Below are 23,399 nucleotides of genomic sequence, written 5' to 3'. Positions count from 1 at the left end.
AGAAGAGGGGAAGGGCAAAATAGTAAAAGCAGGAGTGCTCTTTATTGGGAAGCACAAGAGAGGAGAGAGGAGAGAGGCAATCGGCGCGTCTTTTTGTAATGAATAGGTTTGGAGCAGAAGCTGTGGATATTTCTTTCTTTCCAATGTCTGTACTTTCCGTTCCTTTGCCCAAACCTCGGCTGTTTTGTTTTGTTGATTAATATGCCTACAACATGTCTAATGGGCCAAGACCTGGCCCAACTCAATTTTTCTATTTTATCCATATAAATAATAAATTAAAAATCATTTACTCATATGACTTTCATTTAAATAATACAATATTATTAAGCTCGTATGCATAATTATTATATCTTCTAATCTCCATAGGTTTGGACCAACATTATTTACAATCGAATTAATGTGATCATTTTTATAATTCTTACAATATGTATTTATATGGTTGATAAAAACAAGCTTTATCAATGTTGATGTTCATAAATTTTTAATTTTGTATCTCTTTAGTATTTTTTTTTTCTTTTAACACAGCAATAAAGGGCTGGGTCCAAGCACGTCGTTCTCGTCCACCAATTTCACAATGCCGCACTGGGCTTCACGCTTTCATTGAAACTGGCCAACAGATTTCTCACCTACTATACCCCCTCTGGATTAACATTTTGGAATTTCTTTAATGGCTACTCTTAAGCTTCATCCATTCCAGGATTCCGCTCGAGCTTCTTCTCTGTCGGTGACTATTTCAGATTATGGGTCTGGTTCTACTGGGAATTTCTTGAGCTTGAGGCATGACTTTACCAGGCTGCGGAAATGGGAATCTTGTCGTGTGGTTGTTTCGGCTCAGGGAGCAATCACTTCCGTTGAAAATGAAAAACACGCTGTCGACTCGTCGAAGACGATTAATCGGACTCTGGAGGAGCCCAAGGGTTCTCGTAAGGATTTGAGTATTCTTCCAAGTAAGTTGAACATGCATTTATTTATCCGTGAATCTAAGTTCTTATTATGTATTGGTTATCTTTTGGATTATGGAAATTGTTTGATATCGATTTTCAATTCTTTTCGGACATGGGTAATCAATAGGATTATGGCATTGATTTCTGTAGAGGTTTTTTTTTTCTGGGAGTGAAGCTCTCATTTAAATAGATTGTTTGATAGTTTTGCTTTGCTACTCCCTAGTTTTTGTTCTGTGTTGTTGTCCCCCGAGCTAATCCTTAAGCATTACACGAACAATGCAGAACCCTTATCTGCAACAGATCTTCATTCTCCAAATGACGGTTCTAAAGTTCGGGTTGCATATCAGGTGAAGCTCGTGGGTCTTTCATTACTTTTGAATGTTGATGGCACAGTTGTCATTGCTTCATTTGCATGTTGTAGGGTTCACCTGGATCATATAGTGAGATTGCTGCAATGAAAGCATACCCAAAGTGTGAGACAGTTCCATGTGACGATTTTGAAGCTGCATTTAAGGTTCATAGATTTGTTTCTAACTTGATATATTTTTTGTTGCTGTTGTTCCTTTGACAATGTGAAGATCATTTTCTGCAGGCAGTTGAATTGTGGCTTGTTGAAAAGGCTGTTCTTCCAATTGAGAACTCTGTTGGTGGAAGCAATCATCGTAATTATGATTTACTCCTTCGGCATAGGTTACACATTGCCGGGGAAGTGCAATTGCAAGTTAACCACTGTCTCTTGGGATTGCAAGGTGTGAGGAAGGAGGAACTGAAGAATGTTTTGAGCCATCCTCATGTGGGTCCTATTGTTTATACTGTATTATATAGTCTTTGTTTTCTCTCGAACCATAGTCTTGATGCATACTGATATATGGGGAGGTTCAAATATTGGAAGATCTTGGTCCTTGCTTTTGGTGATATGTTTATGGCAACCTTGTCTACAGGCTTTTGATCAATGTGAGATGACATTGAGCGCATTTGGCGTTATGAGGATTAATAGTGAAGACACTGCCACAGCTGCTCAGGTTCTTTCTGGAAGCTCCATTTTTCTTTCCTAGAAACTTAATCTTGCGTTACATTAGAGCTCTTTAAAGTAACAACTATGAAGTTCTATATAGATTGTGGCCTCTAGTGGAAAAAGAGACACTGGAGCGATTGCAAGTGCTCGAGCTGCAGAAATTTATGGGCTCAATATTCTTGCAGAAAATGTTCAGGTAAAACTTCTAATAATTTACTCAATCAAATTTTTCATTCTCTTGCATTGCAGTACTTCTCCCTTCTCTAACAGACAAAAACTGGAGGAACAGATAATATTGTCAAATAACCAATTTAATATGAAAGCTTCTAACAATTTTTCTACCGCAGCAGTAAAATATGTTCAGGATACGACAATTGATTGAACAAGTTGTAATCTCCTCGTCTTATAAACATTATCCGTATAGCAACATTTAGGTGTTTATGTTCATACATGCCAGCTGTTTTATGGAACTTGAAGTTGATATGTCCCTGATTTGAAATGGCCAGGATAATGATAATAACATCACACGTTTTCTGATTCTTGCAAGAGAACCCGTTATTCCGGGAACAGATAAGCTGTACAAGGTAAAATTTTCTTTGGTACTTAGTTATGGCCTTTCTTTATACATATTTAATACATTTTCTTTTTTCCCTTCAGACCAGCATTGTCTTTACTCTTGAGGAAGGACCCGGTGTTCTATTCAAGGCCTTGGCAGTCTTTGCCTTGCGGGAGATTAATTTGACAAAGGTATGCTTGAAGTTAGATTTTACTTAATTCTTGTTATGCCTTTTAAGTAACTGGCAAGCTTACAGTTTTAGCCTTATTATTTGGAGTCATTCAGATAGAGAGTCGCCCGCAGAAACAACGTCCTCTAAGGGTTGTAGATGATTCCAATGAAGGAAGAGCAAAGTGAGTAAGAATTTACTGTATACTGAAATTTTGGAACAATCATCATTGAACATGTAGTTAATGCTAGAAGTTGACTAGAAAATTGTCATTGATAAAAGTTATACTCAATAACCATCGGTAGGCTATAAAAGCTTTTAGCTTGTCCACATACAACTGCTCTAGTCTTTATTTCTTAAAAGGCAACTTATGATCGGGTTAAAAGGTTTATGATGAAAGCTTACCATCTTGCTGTTGGCAGATATTTTGATTATCTCTTTTACATAGACTTTGAAGCTTCAATGATGGAACCCCGAGCTCAAAGTGCTATGGCACATCTACAGGTCTGTCCATTATAATTTGTGGATTAAGGGAAGGTTAAAAGAGTTAAGTTAGGAAAACAAGCTTTTATTTATCAACCATCTAATATCAAGAACGAATTTTCTTTTTTACCAAGGCAACGAATTTTCTTTTTTACCAAGGCCTTACAGAAAAGCATTATCCTGCAGGAATTTGCAAGGTTTCTCCGAGTTCTTGGATGTTATCCAGTTGACAAAGTTTGATTACTCGTCATCTTATACAGAGAAAAGTGTGTCGTTTATTTCCGATCTGGCGGGAAGCAATGCCAGATTCGGGTTCTGGGATAAATGAGAGGTCAGTTGCAACAAGGATAAACTTTTTTAGCAGAATCCTTCCCTGGCATTCTCACTTCATCATTCTTTTAGCAATATCCATGGTTATAGGAAGACTTGTATATGTATAACTTGATCAAATTGGAAGGTGCACGGACTAAGCTTTCTTTCTGTTAAGGATTTCACTTGCTAAATGTTACTGGTGGCTTGCCCCTGGGAGATGAAAAATGCAATTCCTAGAAACCTACAAAACATAGAACATACAAATAAGAGGAGGGTTCGTTTTGTTCATGATTATGCTTGATAATTTCCATGATTGAGTGTATTAACAAGTCTTCAAAAACATATTTTGTTTTATCCTTAATAGGGCCTTGATCTCAAAACACTACAGGTGTGTTAACATTGAAAGCAGCCCTTAGAAGTAATCCAACTTGTAGGATAGTAAGCACCAAATTCCTTGGAATGGGATACCTTCTCATAAAACTTGATAGAGCGTTCCAAATCACCCACACGGAGCAGAGATATGCAAGAGCATGTTGAAATAGACATGGCAGATAAATGTAGAGTACATACTATATGTTAGTAACTTTGAACACTGCTTGAACTAATAACATTTCTATCTCAAATTTGATTTCTTTATATCACTCATCTTTGAGAACTTTCTACAAACAGTTGGTGTGCACCCCACAAAACACACCAGATATTCAAAGGAATTCTTACCTCCAAAAAGGAGAAAGGAAATAGTAACTTCGCTCTAGAGGAGAGGATGAAGGAGTTGCAGACCGAGATCATACCGAAGTGTGTCGCACGCCTACAACAGTTGCAGGGGAGACAACACGAACTCCCTTTTCAATACATTTTCCAAAACTTACCCTTTTTTTTATTATTAAATATTTTTCCAAAACAATAATTTCTCCTCTTTTTATTTTTATTTTTTTAATGTATATTTCAAAGGAATAATTCAAAAGAATAAAATTTAAAAGTAATATATTTAGAAAACAAATATTTAATTGGGTTACAAGTTTAATAAATAATGGTGTGAAAACAATGTCCTTAAGTGAATATATGTGTTGTATTACATGAAAAATGTTATCTTATTTGATTTAATTTTCATTTACTAATAAGTATATTATAAATTTTGTCGCCTATATTAATAATTATTCTCAACCAAATAATTTATAGGAAGAACTAAGAGTAGAAACAATAATAAATAATTGAACAAAATATATTAAAAAAAAAAAAAGTCAATACAAGAATAATTGGAGAAAGAAATGATAGAAATATAGGAGAAAAAAGAAAAAACAAAGGATGCCATGGGCTTCAAAAATCGGAAAAAAAAAAAAAAAAAAAAAGCAACCTTTTGAGAAAAGACTTAGGCTCATGAATTAAGAGTCTCCTTGAAATGGAACCATGTTCATTTGCCATTAAATGAAAAGGCGAGGAGACAAAACTGTAGGGCCATGATGTTTCCTCTACCATTCTCTACGGTTTGTTTGAATCAAGTGAAATATTAATAATAACCCCACATAGCTGCAACCAAACCTCTCAACGCATACTTGTAGAAACGCAATAAATGGCATACCAAAATCATATAATTGATATCGAATTCATAAATTCTAAGCCATGAGACAGTGGATCAATTTACTGCAACATGGTTGAAGAATGCATTGCGAGTAATTTGGATTTCAAACAACTACCTGTTCCAGATTGATTGTGTGCTTCTGATACATTCTAAAAGATGCTCATAGATCGCATAGCAATAGAAGCCGAATGTAGAGTCGGTATCTGAATGACATCCTCATGTCCACATCAAGTGGAACTTTGCTGCCTCCACTCGAGTCGGTATCTCAAATCTTGTCATCACTAGTGTTCATGACGTTAAATTGAAATGGATGAAAGAGTTAAGAGGACATCTACACCTATCCTCTAGCTTCAGAACATGACGTCTTTGAATCTTAATCTAAGGATGGCCTGCATAGTCAAACCTCTCTGTTGTTATGATTTTAAACAATCGCTTGAGTTACAAAATTTTACTTAATCTATCAGTCTAAAGAAGCCTGGATACAATCGGCATCTGTTCTTGTCGACATCGTTCCCTGTAGACAAATATAAAAAAGACTTACCTCTGTGATTTGTGCAGAAATTGGTGTTCTTTGTGTAGAGATCTCTCCATCTGGCTGCTTTGGTTTGCTTTCTTCAGATTTTCAGGAATGAACGTCCCGAAGAATTAATGGATTTGAATCAGCTTTTGAAAGGTTTTCTACATTCGGACAAACGGGGAGCATGAAGTCCAACTCCGCCATAATTCCTTCGCTTAGGATTCCAATATCTGTTTCTTGCTCCTCTGCCAATGCCCATTTTCAGAGAATATTCTCCAATTCGAGACCGTCTTTTACCGCAGAGGCCGAGCCCCAACACCGACGCCCACATTTTCCTTTCCCCCCAAATTTGTTCGCGTCTATGGGAATGGAAATTGCATATATTATGCTTACGTCTATGCTTACACCTTACTTTTACGCAACTGCAACGGAAGTCTTCCCAGTCCACGCCCACTGCGCCATTTGCTGACCGACGTGTTACTGTGCGAGGAAATTATGACATGCTATTTGCTAAGCATGGTCTGCGTGTCCAACACACGGTTGCATCGAGGCATTCCAGGCCCACTGCGTATAAGGTGTTCGATGAAAAGTCGCAACCGGAATTATGAGGCTCGCTTTCAACAGTGGCTTTTTGGTATGTTTCCTTAAAGACATGCACTGCTTTCGTCATATATCCATGGATGAATTTCTCCCATTGATGCTTTTTGTACGCCTCCGTTACTTAATGATCAAGTATCTATCTTCATAAAAGTAAAAACATTAGAATTCTGAGTTTGATTACTGTGGAATTATCAGAAACGGTGGTGTTGGGTATATTGGTTGCAGCATATGATTGGTGGGATTTGGGTTGCTTACACTTACATCTACTGCATTTTTTTTTGTAACTTGATGCCAAAGGAATGTCTGAAAAGAGGACCAAAAGAATGTCCAGAATGAAGAAATTATATCCCCTAAGAAAATTGGGGACAACTTTTTCAGTTTTTTCAGCCATCTGTTTTCACCCAATCATAGATATAGTTGAATAAAGAGCAGGCCAGAAATTCTGCCTCTCCAAACTTTCCATTTCCCAATCAAACACCATGGAGACTAAACGTTCCCTTCTGAGTTGCGAAAAGCAGCACAAAAGGCCAAATGAATGCAACAGAATCTCACATACTATTTATTATCGTCTACTTCTGCTGTTTCATTCTCTCTCTCTATGAGGCATAAAGTGGGTTTGAACTGAGCTTGGTACTCTTTTTAAGGGTCTTTTTCCACGTCCCCTTCAAGACTTATGCATCAACATAATCATTATTCAACTTAACATGAGGGTTTCTAGGCGGAGAGTATTGAGCAGCAGTTTCCATGATATCAACTTCAGACCCCCCATGGTTAGACCTTATGTTCGGTCCAAAATGCCCAGATTAAGATGGACGCCTGATCTCCATCGCTGCTTTGTTCATGCAGTTGAACGCCTGGGTGGAGAAGAGAGTAAGCTTGAGCTAATCCATCATGAATCTCTGTCAAGTTCTCTTCTTTTTCCTCTTCTGATATTCAAATGAAACATTTTTTGGTTTTTCTTGCAGGAGCTACTCCAAAGATGGTATTACAGATAATGAATGTGAATGGTCTTACCATATCTCACGTAAAAAGCCATCTACAGGTGCAGATTTGTAGCTTTTTATGATTCGTTGTTACCCTTTTTCTCTCCTCTTCTGCTGGCAGCTTATGAACGTTCTTAATTAGTTTAATTAATGCTTAGGTTTGCCATGGACAGATGTATAGGAGCTCAAAACAGGAGCAAGAAACGCCTCAAGGTTCTTCATTCCTATTTCTTATTACAAGTTTACAACCTCTGTTCCTGTTTGTTTAAGCTTATATTCTTGAACAAGCATCAATCACCCTGGTCATAGTCAGATTTTTAAGTCAAAAACTGCAAATATAACATAATATATGCTTGCTCCTTGTGACAGTGAAAAAACTCAACAACCATGAGGTTCCAGGGCATCAACTTCCTGACCAGCTCCATGGACGTCGCTTCATCCATCAGAAACTTGCTCGGTTTGTGATTCTCTCCATACTCTTGATTACTGCATTGAAGTTTGGCATATATATAATACCAGAAGGTCTTTCAAGGAAAGAATCATACACTAGATGGCAAGCAATAGTAAAAGCACTATTTTATATCTCATGCATACATGATGAACAGTGTTTGCAACTTTAGGAAGGGGCGGGTGTTGTTAGGCTGATAAGGGGAAGAAGAGGGGATATATACTTTTTTCGGTCATTAGATCGATTTACAGAGAAAGTTTCTTTTCCAGGAAAGAGAAGCAAGAGATATCAAATGAACAAAGAAAGTGTAAAGAGAAGAAACCAAGTTCTTACCTCATCTTCAAGGACATAACAAAACGGTGCACTGTTCAGGTACTCTCTCGCTCTGTACTTTCTCATATTCATATTCAAGATTCTTCGTCAAACCACTCGGATTTGTTTGCTAAAGTAACTATTTTTGTTTCTAGTTTAAACCCAGTTTCGTTTTCTTGTGACTCCCCACATTGGTTCGAGAGGGGAACGAAACATTCCTTATAAGAATGTATAAACTTCTCCCTCCTCCTGTTGACGTGATTTAAAATCATGAGGAGAAGTTCAGAAGGAGAAGCCCAAAGATGATAATATTTGCTAGTGGTGGGTGAGCTTGGCTTGTTACAAATGGTATCATACACTAAGCGGTGTACCAGCAAAGACGCTGACCCACAAGTGGGGTGGAGTGGGGAACGAAACATTTCTTGTAAGGATGTGGAAACCTCTTCCTAGTAGACTCGTTTTAAAATCTTGAGGGAAAACCCGAAAGGAAAAACCCAAAAAAGACAATATATGCATAGCGGTGTGCTTGGGCCGTTACATTTTTCTTGATAAAAAATGAAAAAACAAGAAATATTAAGAACAAGAAACGGAATGTTGTCGAATGGTCCGTAAGACGTTCAGTTTATTATGCACTATGCTCCTATTTTCAGGAACAAGATTGTTTTGGGAGTTCGAAGAGCCATGAAGATTTGAAAAGGTTGGATCATAGCAACGCTGTAGAGAGAGTTGGCGATGAAACAATGTCTCTATGTCTGAGCTTAAGGTCATTCCAGCCATTGATACTGAGTAAAGCTGCGAATTCTGATGTTAATGATGTGTCTCTCGAGCTTAGTCTTGCTTGAACTCAACAGTCAGTCGGATATAAAAATGTTGCAGGTTCCACCTAACATTTGAAATCAAACTCATAAAGAAAATATAACTCATTCATGAGTTCTTCCTGCTTCATCACTTCCTTATTTCATGAAATCATTTTATAATAAAACTTTGGTATAAAGCCTCCTTATTTTGTTATATCTATAGTCAAGTTTAATTTATTTTATAATGCCATTAAAATAATACAAATTAAGAAGCAATCCCTCGCACGAGACGAGACAACCTTTATTTATTTATTATTATTATTTTATCATGGCTTTATGTTTTATTTTATTTTATTTTGTTTTTTTAGGGGGAATTATTATTCCTTACTTTTTCATGTCTTTTTTCAAAAATATTAAATGTGATAGTGGGAAATATCTGAAAGTTTGCTAGGGGATAAAAGTGTCTTTTCCAAAATATTTATAAAATGTATAAATTAAAAATATTGTATCTTTTTGCCCTTCACCCTTATGCATTACTCTTTTTATCTTACTCTGTTGAATGGTTATTTATATTGTGATAAATTTCATTTACATGACGCATTTTTTTAAAATTATGATTGTTAAATTATAATTATTAAAAAAAGAGATTGAAAATTATAAACCAAATGTGAATATACTAAAATGTACATTTAGTTGTTTACGTCCAGCAAGTATATTTACAAAATTTAATATAAGTTAAATAAAATATTACTAGAAAAATCTGAATATATTTATAAGTATATCAAATATTAAGAAATAATTCCATCCATCGAATTTCTTTAAAGAATGATTTATTTGCAAATAATTTGATGAATGGATCTCAAATTCGAAAAGAAAAAAAAAATGACATGGAAAAATAACGAAGAATTGGGCTCAATATTTTAAGAATCTTTCATGGGCCAGCCCATAAGCAAAAATCATTTACGACGTTCTGTTCGTTTCTTCATAACCTTTCTGTATCGCCGCCCTAAAGCCGTCTCCGAGAGTGAAGCCCTCCTCCATCGTTTAGCTCCATTACCTCCGAGTCCTCTCTTACCCAGCTCGACCATGGCGGACGTTGTGCAGTTCCGACTCGAGGGCATGCTCGACGAGCTCGATGACCTTGAGCAACGTGGCCTCTTCTCCCGGCGAGAGATTGCCGAGATTGTGAAGCAGCGGCGCAAGTTTGAGTACCGTCTCAAACGACCTTGTCCGCTTAAGCAGGACTATGTGGCCTATATCGATTACGAGACCCATTTGGACTCGCTTCGGCGTCTCAGGAAGAAGGCAGTATCTCGTGAGCTTAAGAAGCAGGGAAATAAAAAGATGAGAAAATCTGTCTCCGACTTCGCTTGTGTGAAAAGGATCTTGTACATTTATCGGCTTGCAGTTTCTAGGTATAAGGGTGATATTGATCTTTGGTTTCGCTATCTCGAGTTTTGTAGAGCACAAAAGAACGGGAGAATGAAGAAGGTAATATATTCCTCTTTCAGATTGAATATAGTTTCCGTTCATGTTTATACATAGAAGTGGAGAACTTAATGTACATTTTGATTTCTGGGCCTTTTGTTGTAGACTGAGACGATACGAGGGTAGTTGAGTTATTTGTGTCGATATCAATCGTTTTTCTTCCAACTTTTGCAGGTTCTCGCACAGCTGATTAGGTTTCACCCAAAAGTTCCAGGGGTCTGGATATATGCTGCTGCTTGGGAGTTTGATCATGATACCAATGTGGATGCAGCACGTTCACTTATGTTGAGCGGTCTGAGGGTTTGCCCAACTTCAGAGGATCTTTGGGTTGAATATCTACGGATGGAACTTACTTATCTTAATAAGTTGAAGGCTCGAAAGGTTGCCCTTGGAGAGGACGAGGGAAGTCTAGTCCGTGAACATAAAGCTGCCGAGGATAAACAGTGGAGAGAGGAAAATAAAGATTTATTTATGTCAATTGGTGAGGATAGAGAAGATAATGATGGATCAGTCGGTGAAACGGAGTCGAAAAATAAATTGGATTTGTTTCGAGAGCAGGGTTCAAACATTTTAGAAACTATCTACAATGGTGCAATTGAAGCACTTCCTTCTAGTTTTAGCCTGAGAAAGCGTGTCTTAGAGATACTGGAAGCAATGGATTTAGCTCATTCAGAAGAATTGCACTCTAAAATATTACAGGATATAAAAAGAGACTTCGGTACAGAACCACAATATTGGGACTGGCTGGCTAGACTTCAGTATAATCCCGATGATGTACAGGGAATGAGTGATAAAAAGGAAAACTCTCGGATTGAAAAAGCTGTCCAGGTATGAATTTTATGCATGATGGATTTCAAAATCATGTAAACTCTGCATAGTTATCTTATGTCTATCATTTTATTCATTGATGATTATTGGTAGTTTAAGAAAGCATATAATATTTCTTTATTTTAAAAAATTACTAGCTTTGAAGGACGTATGATATTTATTTACACAAAATATGCTAAATGAAAATTATGCATATGACTTATGTGCCTGCTTTATCTCTATTGAGTGTCTAAGGTTGCCTTGCTTTTTCCATACTTATCAACAACAGGTCTACGAGGAAGGCTTAGAGCATGTGCCTTCATCTGCAATGTTTAGCTTGTATGTGGAGTTTTTGATGAACGTCATTACTTCTGTTAAGGGAGAACAATCGTCTGGGTTATCTAGTTGTACTATGAACACTACTTCCCGACTCTTGATGGTGTATGAAAAGGCTCTAACTTTAGGACATATTACAGACGATTTAGCTTGCCAGTATGTTTCATTTTATTTGCAACTTGGGAAATTGGATGAAGCACGTAAGCTTGCCGAAAGACTTTGCAGTGGAAAACTTTCGAATTCTGTCAAGTTATGGGTATTGAGAGTCTCCACAGAAATAAAATCCATTTTGAAGGATTCTCCTTCTCCAAGTAAGGATGATCTGAAGTCCATCTTTGAACTGACAAAAGAGGTTCTGAGAGATTTTTCAGTTTCAGGATCTGGGAGCCTGTGGCTAACGGTATATCTGCAACCCTGATATATTCAGTTTTCTGCTAAACAATTTTGATCTTTCGATGAACCTGATTTCATGGCATGGGTCACTCTAGCGTCCACGTTTAATTTCTTCAAAATATTTGACTTTGAGATGATGTGGTAATTAGAAATTAGAGCTCGAGCCCTTATTATTTTGGTTTACCCATTTCAGGTCCTGAAGTTTTTTGCCAATCAAAGTCATTATTTTGACCAATTGGTGGAAATTTCTCTTTTAGCATTGGCTAAATCTGGTGGCAGTGAGGATGGGTTCTCACTCTCGTCAGCCATTGTTGATTTTGTTCTACAAAAAGATGGAATTCAGCGTACAAGAGAAGTGTATAAGAAGTATGTCATTCGACACCAGTGAATTCTTTTTTTATAAGATTTTTTGTTTAGTGGTTCTCCATGATATAAGAAATCTGCTTTACAAAGTTTCCCAGTTCAGTTTCTGAAAACCCTTTTTTTCCTTGTTTCAACAGATTTCTTGGATTACCGCATCCAGGGCTTGCTATATACCGAACGTGTATTCAGCTGGAATCCAATCTTGCATCTGCAGGGGATAAAAATGGTCTTGCAAGTGCTCGAAAGCTATTTGAATCTGCACTTGCAACTTATGGTCAAGATGTTAGTTTGTGGCAAGAGTATTACATAATGGAATCCAAGGTAACCTTTCAGTTTCTATACAATGGAAATGTACATGACAGCTTAATGATTTTTTCTTTTTGATCCCTCATAGATATGCGTTCTAAATCATACTATTTTATATTAGATCCTTTTGATCATTCGTTCACCATTGATTCAGTATAACCGTTCTGTGTGTATAAATCCACCATCATTTTCATTTCATTAGATGGGCTTTCCTTCATTCTTTAGGAGAAATACAGGATTTTAGCCTTTTGAACTACGTGCTTATGGCTGAAGAAATGAATCACACCTTTGCTGTTTTTCCTGTCACATTTTACATGATTGCGTTATCCACTTATCCTCCTTTGTGTTCATGAGGTTCTTTCTTGTTCCTGCTGATTTTACAGGTGGGATCATCAGAAACTGCAGCTGCAATTCGTTGGCGTGCAAGGAAAACATTAAAAGATGCTACAGCACTTGCCACTTCCTCTGATTTGTGATTTTAATTCTTTTTTGTTGTATATTTATCAAATCAATTTTGACCTTTTATGTAGAATGGATAATTGATTGAATGTTGGCGATTAGAAACAGATATAGATTTCATTTATACCCCAAAGGAGCATTAGCCGATGAAATATATTTCTCATATCCATATTCTGCAGTTGATGCATAACAGTCCATGCACAAAGATGCAAAAAACACAATCTTTTATCAGAATAATAGTCCCAACAGGAAATGCTTCCTAGTTCTCTAGCTCCTCCTTCCTCCTACCTGATTTTGTGGTTTTTCGAGCAAATTTGATGAAATATGCAGATGCAAAGTCAAACTTCTCAGATAATATTGTCAATGATCCGTGGAAGTTCAGTACTTAGAACTGTGATAATGGGGTAGTAGATATGGTAATAATTTATAAGAGCTGTAGTCTATTCCGATGGGAATATCGTGACATGTATGAACTGTGACAATAAATATCATTTTAAAGGAAAAAATGGCTCTTAAGAATAATTTGCAAATTTGCCACAAATTGAACCAGAGAAAAGGTCGAGTAAATCTGATTCACGATCTCTGCATGTCTATACTTTAGGCCATTGTGGACTAACTACCTGCACATATCACAATAATGATACTTCAATGCCTCATTTCTGCATAAAAACTTGTATAACAAACAAAGTAAGTGTATCTCAAAGCAGAAGAAAAACATGGGTATTGAAATACTGGTAGCGGATAATCCATGGAGCTTGTAGCAGTTTCAGACATACCTCAAGTGTGGTGAACACTAGAAGCATTCGGCTAGCAACAACTGAAGGTTCCTCCGCTCTTCCCACCACTGCCATTTGCTCAAGTTGTAGGGTGTTTACAGGCAGCCTTCATAAAAAATAACAAATGGAGTCTAGATAAAGCCTAAATGGTTATTCTCTAGTATGGATACAATTAATAGCTCATTTCATTACGAATGAGCAGTTTACAAACAACACTAATTGAGATGTGAGAAATGATATAAAGAGCACCTTACCATGCCATGCCTCGCACATAATATGCATTGGCAATGAGAGCACAGAAGCCTTTCCACTGCAGCCTTACTTCATCTGACACCGGAGGTGTAGATGACCATCTAACTACAGTTGGTTGTGGTGTACACAAGATGGTGATGAATACAATGCTCAGCCACAGAATGCATTCTTCAATCTGCACAAAGAGAAATAAGGAAAAAGGCACATAATGAAGTTTCATTCACACCCTCTATGAAGGTAACTTCGCAGTTTAGCAAGAATCGAGCGAGATTCAGGAAATTGCATAAACGTCAAACAGAAATATCCATGAAAAACATTAGCATAGCCAATGAAACAAGCTTGTTCATATCGATGGGGCGTAACATACCTCCTCTGAGATAATTTTGGATTTTAAACCAGTGATTCCACCACAACTCTGCATTACTTCAATTTCAAGACCAGATTTCTTCATATCAATAAGTTCCTTTCTTAAACCTTCATCAGTACAACCAAGTGCATATGCATTCACCCCAGCACTAATGAAATCCTGATAAGTACCAGACATGTTAATTTAAGAAGACAGCAGACAGATCTCACTAGAAAAGGAAGGATCACTTCAACTACAGAATGCACCTTTAGGTTGTCACTGCCTCCTCGGTCAACAAAATTCCGATATCGCCTGAACAAACTGATAGCTATGTTGCGTGAAGAGCGATATTCATCATCTGAAGGAGGTGGGGAACTATCCGAGCAGCACTGAAATATTGAAAGAAACATATGTCATTTATTCCAAATCCTGAGGCATAAGAATCTGAAAATGTCAAAACTCAATCTGGAATTCGATAGCTACTTACTAGCCATCTTCTGGAAGTGAAACGGCTCAAAACACAAGGAGTATATAATTGACCACACCTTTTAAAAGATGAGGGATTGTGTAGAGTGCTGTTGCAAGAACTCCTTAGAGAACACAGAGAAACTGAGGAGCTAGAACTAAGAGAATTAGCATGAGAATTCTCAAGCAGCGGTATAGAGTCTAGACATGCCAGAAATTTCTTGTTAGCTCCCGGAGCATATACCGTCAACATGACTGAACCATTATACAACTTCCTTCAAACAGATGCAAGAAAGGATACTAAACCCTTAAAACTGAAAAGGAAAGAGAACATAAAATCAAATCCCAAAACACCACCAACAATGGAGTTAAAAACTGGGTTCTATACATTTTGATGAATGAACGAAAGAATATCATTCACCAAAAATGAAATTTATACAAATCAAAGAGGGATTATCATCCTTACTATGATTACTATTTACCAAATAAAAGACACTTCATTGACCCAGCCACGAAGCAAGCAAGTAAATAACAAAACTCATCCTGTCTAACATTTCTTTCTTCACAAGGTTCATTTCTAGGGCCATGGAATTTGAACAATCACATCCATAATCTAATGCCCATTTCCTTTATCTATCAAGAACATCCAAAACCGATTCTAATAAATTAAGATAGACAAATTACGCAAGAAATCGAAGGGACCAACCTGGTGAAGATGTAGATGAAGATCAAATGCGAAGAGAAGAAGAAGCAATTGTGATTTAGTTGAGAAAGACAGGCAAAGCAGTGATGTATTTGGGAATTGAACTCCATAATAATATCTGTGTAATTTAGTGGACAAAGAATCTGAGGGATGATCGTAAATGAATCCAAAGCCACCAATTTTTCGAATGGTTCCCCAACACCCCCATAAAATTAAACTCTTGTTTTCCTTTTTATTTTCCTTTTCTTGGCTTATCCGCCACCCCAGTTCGAATCCTTTGGACGATTCTTTTTCGTTGAATTACAAATTGGGTTTATATAATTTAGAAAAGGTTTAAATGGAGATCATGTATTTTTAAATATTGGAAATTTGTTCTTATATGATTTGTATGATTGGATATATAATATATATAAATTAAACCATAGGATTATAGTTTAAGTAAATTATAAATAAATAAATAATGTTGTTCTCTTTAAATGATTGGATGGACACAACATTTCCCATCTCAAAGAATCAACGAATCAAAACTTCTATGAAAAAGAATCAGAACAGTTTGCTAGCAAACTCATCAATGGAAATCCCTTCTTCTCTAGCAGCAGCTGATTTAGAAGCCAATTGTCTCAACTGGGATAAGCTTCTCCCCAATTTCAAAGCCACCTTCGTTTCAAAGACTTGCCCATTTTCCCTTTTCTCCCAATCTGCCTCCTCTAGCGTCCCGTTAATGGATTCTTCCAATAGCCCGAAGAAGCCGGCGGAGTTTCTATACATCTCAAACACCATCCCAATTTGCCCACCGTGTTCAAACGAATTCACGGCGGCGGCCAAAGATCCGGCCACCGCTGCCACCACTGACCAATCACCCACAAAAGCAGAGCTTAAAGCCGCAATGCCGGTGAGGAGAGGGCCCGAGATGGCCAAAGTTTTGTTGATCTTCAAAGCTAAATTCCCAAGTCTGACATAGTCTTCTGCGTCTTTTGTCTTTATGATTTCAACTACCTCTCTCATTTCGGCCTCAAGTTGATCACTCCATCCATTAAACCTTTCATGTTGCTTTCCATCAAAATGGGCCGTTTCATTCTTCGTCTTAGCTTTGTAATTAGAAGAATTAGGCCACCATGAAGCCGGCTTGAAGGTTTTGGGAAATTTTTCGAGCATTACACCAAGTAATGGAAGTGGGTATGCTTTATCAAGCGCCAAGACTCTTGCCATGGTGGAATCGACGTCAGTTTGAGTGGGAGCTCCAACCATAATCAAACTTTGGATTTGGTTTTGGAGCTGTTTAAACAATCTAGCCGCATTTCGTTGCTCCTCAGCCAGCTGTGAAGGCTGGATCTTGTTCATCATCACCAACATCCCTGTTGCGGCAGAGAAAAGCAGAGCCGACGACAATTTCAAAGCCAAAAGAGGAGCGCCAACGGCTCCGGCAGCGGATGCACCGGCTGCCAGGGCGGAGGCGGTAAGAGTGATCGCGTTAATGGAATGAAGCAAAAGGGAATTCCAATTATCTCGCTGTTGGCCAATGTTGTTGTGCATTTCGACCCGGTCGGCTACTGCCTGTAAGATAGCGTGGAGGTGCGCTGTGGACGTGAAAGGGGATTCGCTGGGAATGGCATTGATGGGTTCATTCAAGGAAAGCTGTTCAATGAGTTTAATGGAGTTGGTGGAAGTTTTAGGGAAGCTGGGAACTGAGATTCTGAGATTGGGAAGCTTTGGGACGTGGATTGCAGCTTGGATAATTGTTCTTCTTGAAGAAGAGGAAGATGAGAGGAGAGATGAAGCTGGTAAGGAAGCCATTGTTGAAAGAATTACAGAGCTTCTTGAATTGGAGTGGCAATGGTGGTGGTGTTTTATAGAGTATACGAATTGAAGGGTCAGAATTCAGATACGAAGAAATTCAGAGACCGGGCTGAATAGACTCGGCCCGCTTGCTGACTCCTGACTCGTTCCCTCTTTTCATCCGTTGAAAAGTATTATATCTTCTCTCTCTTCTATTGTAATGGGTTAAACGACGTCGTGTTACTGTCAAAGGCGGAGGGGATGATAATTCTTGACCGGGCTGGTTAGAACGAGATTGCCCCAAATGACCGCGATCTCTTGGTTCATTTTCCCTCGTGTTTTGGGGGTTGTTGGCAACCATGTGGCCCCCCGTTAAGCCACAGATATTTTGAAGAAGCGGACGATAAGATTTGATGAACTACAGTGATGAAAACGGAGAGTGTTAACTCAAACCTTCATCGCTGGGAGAAGAAGCAAAGAAAGAAGCAATGTCTCTTGCGAAGAAGGCGTTTGAGAAGTATGTTTCGCAGCTTTACCAGCATCCTTTGAGAACCAAGGTGATTTCCCCTTTCCTTTATACTGAGATGTCTCGCTACTGGAAATTTGTAAGCTCTTAATCAGTTCCGTTCAGTGAGGTTTATAGCGACGGGGATTATGGAAGCTGAAACCCCTTAAGTAATTACGGTGGAAGATAAATCAGACCCAATTTTGTTTTGTCCCAACCCGTTTTTTTTATGTCACTCAACTCCCGTTATCTACTTCAGCGTCTACTGAACCTGTACCTTGCTGGGAAAGAGTAAAAAAGTGTCTCTTCGATTTTCACTGATGAAGGGACTTACTTGGGTTGGTGGAAGTAATAGTTATTGGCTTAATTTTCAAGATTAAAAGACCAAATTGTTATGAAACTGAGCCTTAGTTTTTCAAATACTTGGATGTTACTCAATAAATTGAGATTGATCTCGTCTGTTAGCATACTTTGATTCATTGAAAAGTCCTTTGGGTTCCAGTTCTGTGAGGATTCTCTCCTTTCTATTTAAGGTTTAAGCTACGCCATTCTTGTTAAGGTACTCTTGTTAGATGTGTTCTTTTGTTGAATCAGGTAATCACTTCAGGAGTATTGATTGCGATAAGCGATGTGACTTCCCAGAAGCTTATTGGCATACAGAAACTTCAGTTGAGACGAATTCTTCTCAAAGTGGTATGGTCCTCTCTAGGTTTTTTCTGAACAGTTTTAACGTTTGCTGCAAATCTCCCTTCTATACAAAAATAATAGTTTGAATGCATAATCTTTTATGAGTATTCAATAAGCCCGTTTTGACAACCTCCTATTTTATGGTTCTCTATGCATATGTTCACTGAAATTGGATAGTAGTTTATTTGTCTTCTATGCTTGTGTGTATTGTTGAAAGAAACATTGGTTCTTGCTCATGATTGGCTCATGCAGCTTTATGGATGTCTTTACCTTGGACCATTTGGCCATTTTCTTCACCAAATACTTGAAAAGATCTTCCAGGGGAAAAGAGACTCAAAAACAGTTGCCAAGAAGGTACACTGTCTGCTTCCATTTATTCTTTCTTTTGTACCAAGAATTGGGAGTAATTGATTTGATGTTTGCTATTGAATAAGAGCAACACCGTACTATCATGAGATCCCATTAGATTCTATTGGTAACCTACATTATTTAAATGATCGTATGGCTGTATTGAAGAGGGATAATCGTATCATCAAGATAAACTGTTGTAGTATTCAAATTCCCCTGTGATATCCCACATTGGTTGGGGAGGAGAACAAAACACCATTTATAAGGGTGTGAAAACCTTCCCCTAGTAGATGCGTTTTAAAGCCTTGAGGGGAAGCCCAAAAGGGAAAGCCCAAAAAGGATAATATTTGTGCTAGCGGTGGATCTGGATCGTTACAGATGGTATCAGAGCTAGACACCGGACAATGTGTCAGCCTTCTTGCTGTTCCCCGAAGGGGGGTAGACACGAAGCGATGTGCCAGTAGGTACGCTGGGCCCCAAAGAATGTGGATTGTGATATCCCACATTGGTTGGGGAGGAAACACCATTTATAAGGGTATGGAAACCTTCTAGCAGATGCGTTTTAAAGCCTTGAGGGGAAGCCCGAAAGGGAAAGCCCAAAGAGACAATATCTGCTAGCGGTGGATCTGGGTCCTTACATTCCCCAACAAAGGTTATCAAATAGTCATGGTCTATTGTTCGACCCAATTTGAGATTTATAAGTACATTTGCAATGAACTAAGCGAGATATGGATGTTGGGTGTTAGAAACCACGACCCTCCACAATGGTATGATATTTCCACTTTAAGCATAAGCTTTCGTAGCTTTGCTTTTGGTTTCTCCAAAAGGCTTCATACCAATGGAGATAGTGTTCCTTACTTATAAATCCATGATTGACTAATAACATGATTTTCCTCTTAATTAGTCAATCTAGGACTACAACTCTCAATTATCCTCAACATTCCTCTTAATTATTCAATCTGGGACTACAACTCTCAATTATCCTAACATTGGGGTGGGTCACGAATGTTGGATTTAATAAGTGAAAGTGTTAAACTCCTTATATATGACTTATTTGGTTTTGTTCTCAGGTGCTGGTGGAACAGCTGACATCCTCTCCTTTGAGCCACTTTGTCTTCTTGGTTTATTACGGACTGATAATTGAAAGTGAGTATACTTCTCAACTTATCATATTCAAAAAGCAAGCATCTAAAAATATAAGTAAAATATTGTCCTAAAAGTTCATCTACTTCCCAGACCCCATTTTATTTATTTCAATAATAGCTTTAAGTTGATGGTGGGCACATGAAAAAAGGAAATAGAAAAAAGGAGAAGCTTAAATAAAGGCAATGAATCTTGGTAGCTTTAGCTACTAAAAATTAGCGTGCTTCTGTTATAGAATTCCCTTCAACCAAATAAAAGACACTATCCAAACTCTTCACTTAAACCTTAGGATGAAAGAAGAAAAACAAAACTTTGATTTGAGATGGAACTTTGTAAGATAGTTGTTAGATTAGCACTGAAGAACTTAAGATCTTTGCTTCTGTCTACTGGAAATTGAAATGCAGGAAGGCCTTGGGTCGTGGTAAAGGCTAAGGTTAAAAAGGAATTCCCGTCAGTTCAGCTAACTGCATGGATGGTATTTCCCTATTCCCACTCATCATCTTTGCATTATTTTTCAACTCTTCCAGTTTTTAATGGCCAGTTCTAATGCACTGAATCCCATTAGAACACATTCATATTAATAGAACCTATAAATTTTCAGTTCTGGCCATTTGTTGGTTGGATAAATCACCAGTACGTACCACTTCAGTTGCGTGTCATTTTCCATAGCCTGGTTGCATTCGTTTGGTACGTATACTTTGTCGGTATCCTTTCCCTTCAAGGGTTGGCGATTCTTTTGCAGTCTCCAGTTGCTAAAACCACCCTCAAACTTCTATTCTTTGGTTGTTTTCAGGGGAATATTTTTGAATCTTCGAGCCAAATCCTTGACGGTGAACAAATCTTAGGGGAGTTTAGGATATATATGAATTGTCCATGGCAGGTGAAATCCATGCTCCTTCTTAGTACTTATGTAAGCATTTCTCCCCAGTGCCAGAACTTGATTGTTGAACTAAATGCATCTGCCAATCATCACCCTCTTGTTTACCTTTACCCAGGAAATAGAAATTCGAAGATGATTATGATTGAGACAGTCGATTTCGATGATAATCATGTATATAATGATTATCTTAAACCAACTCGATATCAAACAAGATAAAAATGACATACTTGTAGTATAGTATCTACCGAACAGATATGAACGAAGATGATAATTTGATATTGTTAAACACTCCTGTTTTCAACATAGCAGACTCTTAGTTTCTATAGCTCAATTATGAGTTTTTGTTTTGTTTTTGGATAGCAATGGCGTCATTTTCCAATAATTTCGCAAATTTGGGTTTGAATGAGAGAGACAGAACAAGAACAAGAAAAGCTGAATGGGTTAGTCAATTTCTGCTTTTCAAATTCATATTTATATGCAACTCATAAGGATTCTGATCATTTGGGTTGCTTCCTCTTTATACCCATTCTCTTCATTACTACGCAAACGCCACCATTATAGATGGACTCTGGATTTTCAGGGACAAAATATCATTTAATATGATTTTTTTAACAATTATTATTTTTAATGGACCATTCAACTTTGCTATTATGTTATTAAAATAGTGTAATAAGGACTAAAATAGTTACTATTTCTCAAAATTCAGAGAATTGAAGGGGAAAATGAAATTTAAACCAAAATAATGAATAATGAATAATAAATACAATTTGGCATTTTGTCTGGACAAATATCAATTAAGAAGCAGGTAGAACGTGGAAGGCCATGACATCTCTCTCTCAAAGTCTCCCCCTTTTCCTTCTTTTCCTCTTTAAAATCCATTAGTTGAAGATTCAGTTCTCGGGAGGTTCGTTCTTCTGCTCAGTGATTGCGCCCACCTTCCCTCCATTGCTTCCATTCCACAACACAACCCATCTCATCATTTTTGGGCACGCCCCCCTTTCTGGGTCCATCATTTTTCACATCTTAAATCTCACCCATCACTATTCCCTCTTACCCAAGATCCAAAATCTGCAAATCCAATCTTCATTTCTCCAAATGATTCAGCTACTCTTTACGGTGATTCTATCGGAGATGCTTCTCATATTGCTGTTCTCCTTCAAAACCCCTTTGAGGAAGCTTGTGATCTTGACCGTCGATCGCCTGAAGCGCGGACGCGGTCCTATTATGGTGAAGACTGTCGCCGGAACCGTTCTTATTGTTCTGCTTTCCAGTGTTTACAGTATGGTTACGATCCGGAAGCGTTGGATCGATGACGGTGCCGTCAACCCCACCGATCAGGTTCTCATGGTCAAGCATCTTCTCGAGGCCACGCTCATGGGTAAGCCGAAACTTTTCATTTTTCTTGCGTGTTTTGGATTGAATTTTTCGACCCATATGGCCATTTAAACTCAATTGATTTTTCTGTACCTGAATTTGGTTTTGGCTCTTGAATGTGGATTGTTCCTGGAAATGATCTGTTTGAGAATAGTTGAAGAATTGGATTGAGAATTGGAATGGCCTGAATTGATTAGATTTGCTTAGCTTCTGAAAGAGTATCAGTACATCTTACTCTGTTGCTCATTTGGTGTTGTGGTGTTTTGAGCTCCTTGATTTAACCTTGGTCACTGTTTCATCAGTGACATCAGCTTGTCAAAGTTTGTGGTTCTTTAATCGATCTGTTTGGCTATCTTTTTTCTCATTTTTCATAACTATAATGTGAACACAATCTATCTAATGGTGTGAAGACTCTGAAATGCATTGATTTAAAGATATGTTTACAAAAGGATTTAATATCTTTATTTCAGCTTATTAGTTAACTTCATCATGGTTAACAGAATCATCACATGAATGGTGATTTAATAAAAGCTTATTATTGGTTTTGAATGCTGAATGCTACATAGCTCATGAATGGTGAGTTCTGGGGTTCACTGAACTAGGTGGACAATTTGGTTGCAGGGGGCTCTCTATTCCTGGCACTTATGATTGATAGATTACATCATTATATGAGAGAGTTGCGTCTACGGAGGAAAGGCATGGAAGCTATCAAAAAGCAGAGCAGAGTGATGGAGGACGGGAAAGTTAGCAAGTCGGAGGAGATCAAGGCATTGGAAGAAGAAGGGACTACCCTGCAGACAAGACTCAAACAGTTGGAATTGGAACTTGACTCAAAGACCAAAGATATAACTACTTCAGAAGCCAATGTAGTTGCTCTAAGGAAGCAATCTGAAGGGTTGCTGCTCGAGTACGACCGTTTGCTCGAGGAAAACCAGAACCTTCGGAGCCAGATACAATCTATAGATCACAGATTGTCTCGATCGGGAAGCAAGAAGAATTCCTAAGGAACCCCATATTGCTTAATGAATTTCACTTCAAGCTTTGTGCTTCCATTTCCCCTCGTATTATTTAGGACCTAAATACTCCATGATGGGTTGCTGATGGCTGTTTACTTCTATATGCACAATGGCAAAAGAAGATGGGATTTTTGGCTTGTTGTCTCTGTTTAAAGTAGGAAGGTAAAACACCGAAACAAGATTGGATTTTATTAAAAAGAAAATTTGTGATAAGTTCAGGTTTGTAATAGAATACACCTTGTCTGCTTCTGTCATTTTTCT

General features: G+C 37.8%; 7 protein-coding genes across 13 annotated transcripts; 5 read left to right on the top strand and 2 right to left on the bottom strand.

Annotated features, from left to right (window-relative positions):
* Window positions 1-544: 544 nt before the first annotated feature.
* On the top strand, window positions 545-3,767 carry LOC111781108 (arogenate dehydratase/prephenate dehydratase 1, chloroplastic). 2 transcript variants are annotated; one of them, XM_023661546.2, is made up of 11 exons: window positions 546-947; window positions 1,227-1,291; window positions 1,366-1,458; window positions 1,537-1,737; window positions 1,886-1,966; window positions 2,060-2,155; window positions 2,466-2,543; window positions 2,617-2,706; window positions 2,801-2,868; window positions 3,107-3,188; window positions 3,354-3,767. In XM_023661546.2, exons 1-11 carry the CDS (start codon window positions 668-670, stop codon window positions 3,405-3,407), a joined length of 1,188 nt encoding a protein of 395 aa, XP_023517314.2. In that variant the 5' UTR covers window positions 546-667; the 3' UTR covers window positions 3,408-3,767. The 2 variants fall into 2 exon arrangements, 1 of the variants encoding a protein (XP_023517314.2); XR_002812949.2 differs by lacking the exon at window positions 3,354-3,767 and having other exon boundaries at window positions 545-947; window positions 2,793-2,868.
* A 2,269-nt stretch (window positions 3,768-6,036) lies between these two features.
* On the top strand, window positions 6,037-8,929 carry LOC111781858 (uncharacterized). Of its 2 annotated transcripts, none has more exons than XM_023662578.2 (7): window positions 6,037-6,209; window positions 6,820-7,045; window positions 7,141-7,217; window positions 7,332-7,371; window positions 7,528-7,615; window positions 7,876-7,978; window positions 8,569-8,929. In XM_023662578.2, the coding sequence occupies exons 1-7, from the start codon at window positions 6,180-6,182 to the stop codon at window positions 8,758-8,760; spliced, it is 756 nt and encodes a 251-aa protein (XP_023518346.2). In that variant the 5' UTR covers window positions 6,037-6,179; the 3' UTR covers window positions 8,761-8,929. The 2 variants fall into 2 exon arrangements, with proteins under 2 accessions (XP_023518346.2, XP_023518345.2); XM_023662577.2 differs by having other exon boundaries at window positions 6,039-6,209; window positions 7,317-7,371.
* Window positions 8,930-9,700: 771 nt separating this feature from the next.
* Window positions 9,701-12,991, top strand: LOC111781522 (U3 small nucleolar RNA-associated-like protein). Its single transcript, XM_023662170.2, has 6 exons — window positions 9,701-10,206; window positions 10,378-11,031; window positions 11,300-11,746; window positions 11,933-12,105; window positions 12,240-12,423; window positions 12,792-12,991. The coding sequence occupies exons 1-6, from the start codon at window positions 9,802-9,804 to the stop codon at window positions 12,882-12,884; spliced, it is 1,956 nt and encodes a 651-aa protein (XP_023517938.2). The 5' UTR covers window positions 9,701-9,801; the 3' UTR covers window positions 12,885-12,991.
* A 278-nt stretch (window positions 12,992-13,269) lies between these two features.
* LOC111781523 (orotidine 5'-phosphate decarboxylase) lies at window positions 13,270-15,553 on the bottom strand. 2 transcript variants are annotated; one of them, XM_023662171.2, is made up of 7 exons: window positions 15,413-15,553; window positions 14,729-15,020; window positions 14,508-14,630; window positions 14,263-14,421; window positions 13,898-14,070; window positions 13,644-13,749; window positions 13,270-13,487 (listed from the first exon to the last, which is right to left on the bottom strand). In XM_023662171.2, exons 2-7 carry the CDS (start codon window positions 14,957-14,959, stop codon window positions 13,458-13,460), a joined length of 822 nt encoding a protein of 273 aa, XP_023517939.2. In that variant the 5' UTR covers window positions 14,960-15,020; window positions 15,413-15,553; the 3' UTR covers window positions 13,270-13,457. The 2 variants fall into 2 exon arrangements, 1 of the variants encoding a protein (XP_023517939.2); XR_015414264.1 differs by having other exon boundaries at window positions 13,471-13,487; window positions 13,893-14,070.
* Window positions 15,554-15,824: 271 nt separating this feature from the next.
* Window positions 15,825-17,363, bottom strand: LOC111781459 (putative F-box protein At4g22030). Its single transcript, XM_023662049.2, has one exon. It carries the CDS (start codon window positions 17,201-17,203, stop codon window positions 15,953-15,955), a length of 1,251 nt encoding a protein of 416 aa, XP_023517817.2. The 5' UTR covers window positions 17,204-17,363; the 3' UTR covers window positions 15,825-15,952.
* A 239-nt stretch (window positions 17,364-17,602) lies between these two features.
* PMP22 (Peroxisomal membrane 22 kDa (Mpv17/PMP22) family protein) lies at window positions 17,603-21,899 on the top strand. 4 transcript variants are annotated; one of them, XR_002812987.2, is made up of 8 exons: window positions 17,603-17,742; window positions 18,285-18,383; window positions 18,630-18,731; window positions 19,796-19,871; window positions 20,273-20,343; window positions 20,470-20,555; window positions 20,662-20,778; window positions 20,864-21,051. XR_002812987.2 is itself a non-coding variant. In XM_023662051.2 (7 exons), the coding sequence occupies exons 1-7, from the start codon at window positions 17,674-17,676 to the stop codon at window positions 20,711-20,713; spliced, it is 555 nt and encodes a 184-aa protein (XP_023517819.2). In that variant the 5' UTR covers window positions 17,603-17,673; the 3' UTR covers window positions 20,714-21,051. The 4 variants fall into 4 exon arrangements, 3 of the variants coding, with proteins under 3 accessions (XP_023517819.2, XP_023517826.2, XP_023517825.2); XM_023662051.2 differs by having other exon boundaries at window positions 20,662-21,051; XM_023662058.2 differs by lacking the exons at window positions 20,470-20,555; window positions 20,662-20,778; window positions 20,864-21,051 and adding an exon at window positions 21,109-21,899.
* LOC111781460 (uncharacterized) lies at window positions 21,844-23,392 on the top strand. Its single transcript, XM_023662050.2, has 2 exons — window positions 21,844-22,126; window positions 22,744-23,392. The coding sequence occupies exons 1-2, from the start codon at window positions 21,844-21,846 to the stop codon at window positions 23,124-23,126; spliced, it is 666 nt and encodes a 221-aa protein (XP_023517818.2). The 3' UTR covers window positions 23,127-23,392.
* The last annotated feature ends 7 nt before the right edge of the window (window positions 23,393-23,399 follow it).

Source organism: Cucurbita pepo, chromosome 19, assembly GCF_057944985.1.
Source record: "Cucurbita pepo subsp. pepo isolate OVF chromosome 19, ASM5794498v1, whole genome shotgun sequence".
In the NCBI taxonomy this organism is placed as follows: domain Eukaryota; kingdom Viridiplantae; phylum Streptophyta; class Magnoliopsida; order Cucurbitales; family Cucurbitaceae; genus Cucurbita; species Cucurbita pepo.
The sequence above is the reverse complement of the archived record's forward strand: the minus strand, read 5'-3'. Positions and strand labels throughout refer to the sequence as shown.

Excerpts from the sequence above, each read along its gene's own strand:
- LOC111781108 (XM_023661546.2), top strand. The coding sequence starts at position 668 with ATGGCTACTCTTAAGCTTCATCCATTCCAGGATTCCGCTCGAGCTTCT. Across the intron at positions 1,459-1,536 it reads ATTTTGAAGCTGCATTTAAG|GCAGTTGAATTGTGGCTTGT; the intron begins GTTCATAGATTT and ends CATTTTCTGCAG. Across the intron at positions 1,967-2,059 it reads ACACTGCCACAGCTGCTCAG|ATTGTGGCCTCTAGTGGAAA; the intron begins GTTCTTTCTGGA and ends AGTTCTATATAG.
- LOC111781858 (XM_023662577.2), top strand. The coding sequence starts at position 6,180 with ATGAGGCTCGCTTTCAACAGTGGCTTTTTG. Across the intron at positions 7,372-7,527 it reads GGAGCAAGAAACGCCTCAAG|TGAAAAAACTCAACAACCAT; the intron begins GTTCTTCATTCC and ends TCCTTGTGACAG. Across the intron at positions 7,979-8,568 it reads CAAAACGGTGCACTGTTCAG|GAACAAGATTGTTTTGGGAG; the intron begins GTACTCTCTCGC and ends TCCTATTTTCAG.
- LOC111781522 (XM_023662170.2), top strand. The coding sequence starts at position 9,802 with ATGGCGGACGTTGTGCAGTTCCGACTCGAGGGCATGCTCGACGAGCTC. Across the intron at positions 11,747-11,932 it reads CTGGGAGCCTGTGGCTAACG|GTCCTGAAGTTTTTTGCCAA; the intron begins GTATATCTGCAA and ends TACCCATTTCAG. Across the intron at positions 12,424-12,791 it reads ATTACATAATGGAATCCAAG|GTGGGATCATCAGAAACTGC; the intron begins GTAACCTTTCAG and ends CTGATTTTACAG.
- LOC111781523 (XM_023662171.2), bottom strand. The coding sequence starts at position 14,959 with ATGTTGACGGTATATGCTCCGGGAGCTAACAAGAAATTTCTGGCATGT. Across the intron at positions 14,422-14,507 it reads GAGGCAGTGACAACCTAAAG|GATTTCATTAGTGCTGGGGT; the intron begins GTGCATTCTGTA and ends GGTACTTATCAG. Across the intron at positions 14,071-14,262 it reads CCAAAATTATCTCAGAGGAG|ATTGAAGAATGCATTCTGTG; the intron begins GTATGTTACGCC and ends CTCTTTGTGCAG.
- LOC111781459 (XM_023662049.2), bottom strand. The coding sequence starts at position 17,203 with ATGGCTTCCTTACCAGCTTCATCTCTCCTCTCATCTTCCTCTTCTTCA.
- PMP22 (XM_023662051.2), top strand. The coding sequence starts at position 17,674 with ATGTCTCTTGCGAAGAAGGCGTTTGAGAAGTATGTTTCGCAGCTTTAC. Across the intron at positions 17,743-18,284 it reads AGCATCCTTTGAGAACCAAG|GTAATCACTTCAGGAGTATT; the intron begins GTGATTTCCCCT and ends TTGTTGAATCAG. Across the intron at positions 20,344-20,469 it reads TTCAGCTAACTGCATGGATG|TTCTGGCCATTTGTTGGTTG; the intron begins GTATTTCCCTAT and ends ATAAATTTTCAG.
- LOC111781460 (XM_023662050.2), top strand. The coding sequence starts at position 21,844 with ATGATTCAGCTACTCTTTACGGTGATTCTATCGGAGATGCTTCTCATA. Across the intron at positions 22,127-22,743 it reads TCTCGAGGCCACGCTCATGG|GGGGCTCTCTATTCCTGGCA; the intron begins GTAAGCCGAAAC and ends ATTTGGTTGCAG.